This window comes from Platichthys flesus, chromosome 7, assembly GCF_949316205.1.
Source record: "Platichthys flesus chromosome 7, fPlaFle2.1, whole genome shotgun sequence".
Lineage (NCBI taxonomy): Eukaryota > Metazoa > Chordata > Actinopteri > Pleuronectiformes > Pleuronectidae > Platichthys > Platichthys flesus.
Window position 1 is genome coordinate 27,159,726 of NC_084951.1, and position 10,315 is coordinate 27,170,040.

Genomic DNA, 10,315 nt, shown 5'->3' on the forward strand with positions numbered 1-10,315 from the left:
CACAGAAAAACTGTGCTGCCGCCCTCGATACACACACACACACACACACACACACACACACACACACACACACACACACACGCACACACACACACACACACTCCCACTCAGCCTGGCCCAGTTTCCAGTGGGCTGTGATTCGATCCCTGGTTGGAGGTGCTGGAGTGAGAAGACTGACGACATCAGACTGAAGGAGACGTGCAGCAGACGTATGGAAAATCTCCAGATGTTGATACTGATGCATGAACGTGAGACTGGGTGAAGGTCAGGGGGTCAGATATCTGACAGAGGTGTGGTTCTATTTCCTGTCTCACATCCTGAGAACCAGCTTCTCACTCGTGTGTCGTTCGGGTTCCAGTGAAGTTCAGTGTTGAATTTGATGTGATGCAATATTAATAAACTTTGAATAACCAGAGCTCAGTAGCAGCGGCAGCACGGACACATCAACAAACATTACGTTGTCCATCATGACCACATGTTGTCGTTGTTGTTCATTAATACGACAACTCAAGATGAACTGAATATGAATCCAGCAGCAGAACGGGACAAGAAAACGTTCCAAACAAACAGGTTCACGAGGGAAACTGACCTGACGTCCACTTACACTGTGACTCTATTAAAAAATACAAACCTTTTAAATGTGAAATTAATGTTTGAGCAGTAATGACCTGTTGAGCTTAAACAATTCTAATGAGACACATTCTGTTCATCCTTAGGTGTTTTCAGTGTGTATGACTCTAATGCTGCAGCTCCTCTTTCAGCCTCTGTCTCCAACAATTGGCTTTAGCTCCTGTCTCTTTAAGACCCCCCCCCATGCTGTTGGACTCAAGCATCTCCTCTATGTTTGCTTCTGCAGTTTGTATCTCAGACGCTGCTGCTCAGTGTCGATCTGGACAGATGCAGCGTGAAATAAAACTCACGTGTTTACATCGTCCGGCTGCCAGAAGCTTCTCTGAGCCATCTGCGATCCGCCAGCGCTGCTGCCAGACATCAGCTCTACAACAGGACTTCCCAGGCTGATTAATACGCTTTCATGTAACTAAACGTTTACAAATGAACACGTATCAAAGCACTTCACAGTCAGGTGAACACACACACACACACACACACACACACACACACACACACACACACACACACACACACACACACACACACACACACACACACACAAGTGGATGGGAGCAGAATATTCATCTGATTTCAGTGTCATGTTCTCTTCATGTCGTGTTGAACCGTTTTATTTTGTGTATTTGTTTAAAAATATACTTTTGACAAAAAATTCAAAAACAAGAAAAAGTCCTCAAATGCAGCCGTACAAAAAAAATTCAAAAGTATATTAGAATAAAGTGGAAAACACTGAAAATGGCTTTTTCATACCTGTTGGGTTTTGATATCAACTATGAAAAAAACATTATACGAGCCTCAGTGCTAAATAAATGACATGAGCCCGACTGATTTCTGGTTGAGATTGGAACAGACACAGACAAACTGTATCTGTTCCAACGATGAAACTTCATTGGCGTCTTCTTCACAGCGATGACCGCTGAGGCTCATGGGTATTGTAGTTTCACCCTCCAACATATGTTGCTTAGGAACTGACGAGTGCAGGAGAAGCTTGTGAGACAATCATAAACGTCTCTGATAATAGTTTGACGGGTTCGGGTCTCGTGAATTAAACCAAACAGCAAAAAACATGGAGAATATCATGGAGTCTTCAGGAGGTTCCAGGGTCTCTGCTCTGTAGCTTCCTGCTTCGTGTCACCGACGAACCAACGACTGAAACACGTCTGAATAAAGACTGAAGATCAAAATCTCTCAACATTTTCCTGTTTGATTTATTTTTACTTCACCTTAAACTAAATTTAACACACTCTTATCCCATTGGCTCTCAGACCTGGGGTCCCCAGATGCGCTGTCTGCAGTTGGACGCTCTCAGCCTCAGTCTGTGATGTCATTGCTGATCAGAGCCAATCGGCTTGGAGCGTGAACACGTCTGTGGATGGACGAGCTGCAGCAGAGTGTTAGTGCCGTTATGAAACCGCCTCCTCCTCCCCCTCCTCCTCCTCCTCCTCCCCCTCCTCCTCCTCCTTCTCCTCCTCCTCCTCAGCCTACCGTGCTGTTGCCATGACAGCACAGCATTAATCCCTCCTCCTGAACCCCCCAGCTCCCCCCCCCCCCACCCCACCACCTTCACCAGCCGGCTCCATGTCTCATTTTCATGTTGCCAAATTTAACAGACAGACGGAATGACAGAGGGGGGGGGGGGGGGGGGCTGATATGTGACGCTGTGCACGATTTACGAATCGAGAGTGTGTGTGTGTGTGACTGTGTGTGTGTGTGTGACTGTGTGTGTGTGACTGTGTGTGTGTGTGTGACTGTGTGTGTGTGTGTGTGAGAGCCTTGACATCCAGGTCAGCTGATGATTACACCAACAATGAACTGACTGATGTCATCTCATATATAAACACACACACACACACAAACATACACACAAACACACACACACACACACGCTCCTGATGAACCTCATCCACACTAACACAAAGAAGTGTGTAAAAGCTTTTGGTCGAGTTTTAGTTTGAAAACTCCGGAGCTGCGTTTTATTCTGGACGAACAGAAACTGAGATGTTTGGAAACGTTGACGCTCACAGCCTCCTGTGATTGGTTCGTTTCAGTCATGATTCCTGTCACATGACCTCCAACCAGAAGAAAAGCACCAGCACCAGCCTCAGGTCCCAGAACAGAACCACATGGAGAACCCAGGTTTCTGAGCCTGTTGTGTTCTTTACTGTACGATGACACAACTGTTCACATGTGGAGGAGATCATATGATCCCCCCCCCCTGAGCGGGACGTGTTCTACCTCCAATATTTTCCATGGCGGTAGCAACGTGGCTGTAGTTAGAACATCTGTTTGAACATCTGTATATACTCCACTCACGGGGAAGCTTTTCATTTTCTGACATCATAAAACAATGATTCCACGAAGTAAATCTACTTTTGGTTGCTGCTACTTCACTAAGGAGTCGTCCTTCTACTGCCTCCTCGTTGAGATTCATATTTAATGAGCTGACCAGACTTTAATAAAAGTAGAAGCTACAACACATTCGGGAGTTTGATGAGAACATACAGCGCATGTTGGTCTGAGCTCGTTAAGAGAAGCTGTGAGAAACATGTCGAGCTCAGGAGTTTCATGACAGGCAGCGCTGATGAAGTGCTTCTAACACACACACACAGACACACACACACAGAGACACACACACACACACACACACCTGGCTTTAAAGTTTTGCTGACCGAGCTCATTTACACTTATGTTATCGTCATCAGCTGTTTACAAAAACAGGGTCAGAGAGGGAGGGGGGGGGGGCGAGGAGAGTGAGAGAGTGTAAGAGAGAGACAGAGAAAAAGAGTGAGAGAGAAAAAGAGAGAGAGAGAAAAAGAGTGAGAGAGAAAAAGACACGTTGACCTTTGATCTCTGAAATATAGTCACTTCATTTTTTAGTCCAAGGGACAAAACGTGAAGAAGTTCCCGACGGCAGATTTCAGATACTGAGTTCACAAAGTGAGACGTACGGACGCACAACCCGAAAGCATCCTGCGCCCGGCCACTGGGTGGCGTCACTGCGGAGACAGAAGACGGAGCTAATTCACCCGAGAAAGAAAGAAACGAGGGATCTTTGCTCTCTTCTTATATCTGAATCCTACAGATCTGACTCTGTCGACTCCTCCACACCCACACAGTATATTAACCTCTCTCTCACTCTCTCTTTCTCTCTCTCTCTCTCTCGCTCTCTCTCTCTCTCTCTCTCTCTCTCGCTCTCTCTCTCTCTCTCTCTCTCGCTCTCTCTCTAATCCTGGTTATGGCCCCCTCACATTCTGTGTGATATTACCTTCGGTGACTCACACAGAAAACTAATCATCGGTTCCAGTGGAGGAGGAGCTTGTGTTTACAGGCCACATGTGTCAGTGTGTTGTTAAACTCTCAGACAACACACAGAAACACAATGTGTTGTGTCTCTGCTCTGAAGCACTGGCCTCAGGACGGTGAACTCACCGGTTCACTCTTGAATCTTTCATGAAAGTGTTCAAGGATCATATCAACGTTTTGCATTTGTTATTCTGTGAACTTCAGGTGAACCGTCCCTCAGGCCGCTCTGTGCTGTTCAACCTGTGTGTGAACAACTTTGAATCCTGAGTTTAACTGAAGACTTTAAACTTCTACCTGTTATTAACCAGGACGATGCCTGCAGCCACACAGAAGAAGCCGAACCCTCATGAATGATGAAGCATGAAGTGAAACATTGACCACCACAGCGCCCCCTTCAGGTGATTCATGTCCTCGTTGGAGGAAGAACCTTTTCACTGGTAACAGATCAACAAACAACTCGCTGGACTTTGACAGATTAATAAAATGCATTAAATCAAACCTGTTTTAAACTTTAACGACGGATGAAGGTTTCGTAGTTTGTGTGTAAACACGAGTGACACAAGGTGAAGTCATACTGTTCTTTAAGCATCTGCAGAAGATTCGGACTTGGTGTCTAAAGACCTTGACAGAGAACGTGTATGAAACCTCAGGATGTGAATTTCAAACTTGTAAATTTGACAGAACTGTAGTAGTGAGTACGACAACAACAACAACAACAACAACACCTAGAGTTAGTAAGGTTCCAGGTAGTGTCCGGGTTCTGAAACCTAACACCAGCTACACAACAGCAACATGTCAATAGTGTGTAAGATGCACCATGAATGAAACCTGTGTATTAACACATCTACGAGTCAGATTCATCAGCCTCAGTTCACGACACTTCTTCAGACCGAACGTTTAAACGGCTTCCTCATATGTGCGTCTTCTTTTTTCTGAGTTTCAGCCCGAGGTGCTGCGAGATGAATCTGTGTGAGTGGGTTTTGCATTTTGCTGCATCATGGCCGATCAGAAACCAGTCAGAAACCAGTGGAGGCAGCTCTGCAAAATGCCTCTGTGCCATAATCTGCCCCAGTGCATTGTGGGATTTACTGGCTCGCACTCAGCCACCCGACAGGGCAGCAAGCCTCTGACAGACCTGTGTGATGTCATAACCAATCAGCCTTCTCCTCACTGCTCTCCATCGTGTTCTCCGCCTGTTGCAGATTGGGTTCATTCTTTCTCCTGAGATCAGCTGCACCTGAACGTCACATGACTCACGGGATCTGAGGATTTTCTTCCTGCACTTTGATGCGTCTGAAATCTGAAAGTCTGAGTCACACTCTGAGAACCTCTGAGCTCAATCTGCTCGGCTGCTCTTATGAGAACAGAAGACTTATAAGAAAAAGCAATAGTACTATTAAATCTGTCTCCATGAGTCATCACTGCGTTTCCCCAGCCTCGTGTCGGCAGCTGCTCTCCCTCTGCTCTGTGTTTGCAGGAGAGGAGAGGCGGCGGTACCACGGCGGTACGAGCTGTGCGAAGGTTCGAGCCCGAAAAGCACCGAACGAGGTTGAGACCAAATCATCAGCTTCAGTGAGAGAGGAGCGGGCGACGCATGGGACGACTGCAACGCTGCATCCTGCATCCTGCATCCTGCATCCTGCATCCTGCATCCTGCATCCTGCATCCTGCATCCTGCATCCTGCATCCGGCTGCGCGACACCGCGAGGCTCCGCCCCCTTCTTCATGTTTCCAGATAGGATCCTCTTAAAATCCCGTTGCCAGGCAACAAACTCAATTCCAGCCAGCAAACAGACTGAAGATTTATTCAGAGCAAAAAAATTACTACAAAATAAAACCAGCCACGAAAGAGGAGGCTCTGAAGCTACCCAGTAGAGGTTTACCATCGTGACCAGTACAACACACAACTCCACTGTAACACAAAGTGTGTGTGTTCTTTTAAACCTTTCAGAGAACAAACAATTCGACTGCTCGACAGGTGTTGTCTAACACTGCTCCGTCCTGCTCCACCAACGATCAGTGTTAGAGACGCTGCAGTCTTCAGCTCGTGTGTCTCTGGAGTCTCCTGCTCTCCTGCAGTCTGTGAATTAACTCTACAACCTCCCGCTCTGTTTCCCTATTAGCTGATAAAAGAATGAATATTTATGAACCCCGTGCAGCCACCGATCGCATCCGAACAGAGCGAGTGCACGGGGGCATCAGCTGCACCCCCGCCTCCGAGGAAACAAAGAGTTCAACTCGCTCCTGCTCAACTGAACACCTCTGGCCAAAGGAAAAAGAAAATCAAACAAAAAGATGTTTCCTGGTCGGATTCAGCAAACAAGCGACTATTTCTAGGTTTGCACAAAACCTGCATGAGAGAAGCTGCAAAGTTAGTAGCAATCAAAGTCAAAGATTAACACGAGTTTTGGAAAAGCAGACAGTGGGATGACAGGCTGCTCGAGTTTGGAAATGTAGACATGTTAACACCAATGTCCGACAGCAGCTCAGCGATGTTTTATTCCAGATTTAGAGACTTAAACTTCACGTTAGCTGAGCTGGTTCATGACTATGAAGCAAAGTGCAACTGCAGGAGATTTTTAATTGGTTCATTTCAACCCACTTCTGAGATCCACTCGTGCTGCCTTTGGCTCTGACTGTAGTAATTATACCTTAAACTCGAACTTACGTTTTGTGATGGTGGAGCGTGTTGGCGTGGTGGTTGTTGGAGGCGTTGACTTTGTGCAGGTGCTCGATCCTCTCTTTCTCTTTCTCCACAAAGTTGGTGTTGGTGCCGGTGCTGGTGGAGGTGGAGGACGCTCGGGACAGCCGGCTGTGGGCCCGCGGTTGATCCCGAGGTGGGATTGGAGGAGGTGGAGGTGGAGCCGGGGCTGGGGAAGAGATCGGACCTGGTATCTGGGCTGGGATCGTCATGGAGGCTGGGGCTGACGCTGGAGCAGGAACCGGGATAGCAGGGGCACTGGTGCTGTTGGTGCTGTTGTAGGAATGGTGGGTGGAGGAGTGGTGGTGGTACTGCTGATGATGATGCTGGTGGTGGTGGTGGCTGTGGTGGAGGGAGATGGAGGAAGGGGGCTGGGGAGGAGTTTGGTGCTGGCTGTTGTGGTGGTAGTGGTGGTTCTTGGAAATAGACACTGATGTGGCCTGAGTGGGCGGAGGGGGCGGTGGAGGAGGAGGGAGCGGAGGCTCAGGAGGAGCAGGTGGAGGAGGAACGACAGGTTGCCGGTCCAGACGCAGGTCCTTGTTCTCCTGGCTGAGCCGGTCCAGTTGGACCTCCAGCTCCTCGATTCGGCGCCGCTGGGTTTCTAGAAGCTTCTGCTGGCTCTCGATAATGTTGTTGAGTTCCAGAAGGTACTCCACGGCCCGGTTGGGGCTCTCTGGGCTGCCCTGGCCGGGGCCCTGGTGAGCTTCCATGATCAGCTAAAGACCGCTGGATGTTACAGTTGGTTAGATACAGCGAGCTCTGAGGCTAAATGCTAAACTCCTGCACTCGATGAGATGCTGCCTGAGGAACAGCCACAGCTGGTGCAGAGCCAAAGGCCAACCCGCTGAGAGTTCGATACCCGGGGGTTCGTAGAGAATAAAAGAAAAGAAGCTCAACTCACTAAACACTGAGTGGAAGCCTCAACACAACAGAGAGCCTCCACCTACACTGCTATCTAGTCTACAAACTAAAACCTAAAGTCTAAATAACTACTAAACTACACCCTATGGCCCTAGGGCCTACACCCTAAAAACTAAACTACCTTTCACCCTCCCCCCCACCAGAGGTGAGTGGGGGGGAGAGGACTTTTTCTTCTTCGACTACTTTGAGTATCAAGATGGACCTTGACCTGGCGAGCTCCATGCGGAGAGCTTTATCGAGTCGTCCACCATCCCCTGGTTCAGTCAGATGTTCCTGCTGGGCTTCGACCCATGGCGGTAATAAAACAGAACAAACTTCTAGGACATGGAGATTGTTTTTCCTCCTCCCACAGTCAGAAAGTGTGTCTTTGTGTGTTTTAGTGACTCAGTTGTATCCCCTCCCTGCGCTCCATGCAGGAGATCAGAGCATCGGTTCTCCAGGAGCAGGAGCGGAGAGCATAGCTGATAGAGATTTGATTTGTCCCTCTGGATCAACCATGTAGGACATTATCATTGCTGAGAAACTGTAGATTGTCCAACACGAGAAGTACAAGTGATATATTTCTCTTCCACCATCAAACAAGTTGACTAATCACTTGTTTCCCTGCAGAACATTCTTTTAAATCCTGGGATCAAAACTCCTGCAGAAAAATCTCAAATCAAACAGTCCGGAGTTTCCTGAGCAGCAGAAATAAGTAAATTAGGCTCAGTTCAGTTCAGATCCATCATCAAAACAGTCTGGAACCAAACATCAAGATATCAACAGAATGCAAAGCTCCACAAACTGAAAGTGTTAACGTTGAAGATCATCTTCTGAAAGACATAGAAGGAGTCACGTTGACCTCTCCCTGGTCCATGGGTTCACCTGCAGGACTCCAGTCCTCCTGCAGTCGCTCTGTCCGGGTCCAACAAAGGTTGAATCTCATGTCTTCTCACTGGGGGCCGTGAAACATTTGGGATTGAACATCATTATCATCCCGTTGGATGGCACTTCTGGATCCTTCTTCATGTCGTCCATCCATCACATGAAAAAGAAGAGAAAGCAGTTTGGATGAGCAGAAGGTTTGAAAGGACGAGTCAACAGGAAACATCAGATCAAGACAAAGTTGTTTCTTAGAGCATCACATCTTTCTTGCCATTTTTTCATCTTTCATTCATATTATTATTATTTTCTTTTGTTTTCACCATCAGCATGTCACTATCTCTCTTCCATCTTTCTTTTCTATCTCTTTTTGTATCTATGAACTCAAACCTGTGCAAAATTCACGTGCACTTCCATTTGAAAATCAAAACCAAACGTAGGAAGCCGGAGTCCTCTGGTCACAAATCAGCAGCCCGGCTGCTTGGAGATGTGCTCAGTGTCTGAAACCAATCTCAAATCAAAGACTTTGAGCCAAGTAGCTGCTGACATCCATGAGACACCAGTAGTCACAATGTGTGTTGGAATTTCAGGTTAAATTAATTCAAACTGGACTCATCTTTTATTTGTGCTGCAAACTAGAGAGAAGATATTTACTGACACCTAATGAAAGGATTTCTGGCTTATGTATAATATGCATAATATATATTATACACACACACACACATGCACACACAAGTCAAGCTATTTGGTCTCTGTTGCAAAGCGGCTGAACAGTTTCAGTTTTTATATCGTTTCCCATTAAGCACATTCAATTATTTATGACTCACTAACTGACCAGCATATATATATATATTTAAAACTCTCTTTCTCGAAATATTATTGAGTATGCAGGTTAAAAAAGATATAAATATTATCTAACAAGAAACTAAGTAACGGGTCTCAATATGATTTTCATATTATATTAATATGTAGGGCGCCCCCTGGAGGTCAATGGTTTGAATGATCAGCCTGAGACCGCTCAGTCGAGATTCTTCTCCAGTCAGGACTGTTCCTGTGGAGCCTTCTGGTTTCTGGTTTCTGGTTTCTGGTTTCTGGTTTCTGGTTTCTGGTTCCTGGTTTCTGGTTTCTGGTTTCTGGTTTCTGGTTTCTGGTTCCTGGTTTCTGGTTTCTGGTTTCTGGTTTCTGGTTTCTGGTTTCTGGTTCCTGGTTTCTGGTTTCTGGTTCTGTTCACTCCGGGTGTTGATGTAACTACAGTTCGGGCGCTCCTCACTTTCACGCTCTTCATCATGTGACATCACAGTGTCCTCAGGTTGTCTGACGGTTCAGGACCGAAGCTGGAGGCAGGACATGACGTGTGAAACCTGTATTTTTGTTTCCAGCACATCGAAGCAACCAACTCAGCTTCGATGTCTATTTGCAAGCATCTGCAGGATGATGGCAGGAAATGTTACGACAGAAGTCCAGAGCAACTGACTAAGACATTTGAAAGTTCACATACAGACCATTCTGTAAGTTTAGGAACAAAGACCAAGCCTCAGTGCAGGTCTGAATAAAGATACCACACGCCTGTTGGTTGTTATTAGCACAGTTACAGATATCAGTGGTATTTCTAATTAAATGTTGTTTCTCCTGGAACAGAACCGACACATCGTCACTTTGACTCTACAGCAGGTTTCAGCTCATTGTTTGAAGCAGCTGTTTCCAGAGAAGAGCCGTGAGACCCAGTGTCCACTTCCTGCCGTCAGACACAGCTGAAGAGCAGCTGGTGATCTCAGTGGAACCTCCTGGTGCTTCCCCTCAGGAGGTGGTGGAGACCAAACACAGAGAGAAAAGAGAGGGAGCCAGTATCGCACCGTGACACAAACGCCACTTCAAATTTATGATTACAAAATAAACTGT

The 10,315-nt window shown here is 46.7% G+C and overlaps 1 protein-coding gene across 1 annotated transcript in view; it reads right to left on the reverse strand.

Annotated features, from left to right (window-relative positions):
• LOC133956394 (IQ motif and SEC7 domain-containing protein 2-like) overlaps nt 1-10,315 on the reverse strand; it is an 82,210-nt gene that overhangs the window by 70,769 nt on the left and 1,126 nt on the right. The window contains exon 2 of the mRNA XM_062391385.1: nt 6,602-8,557. Coding sequence (XP_062247369.1) covers nt 6,602-7,344 — 743 coding nt within the window. The 5' untranslated portion in view covers nt 7,345-8,557. The remainder of the gene's footprint in view (nt 1-6,601; nt 8,558-10,315) is intronic.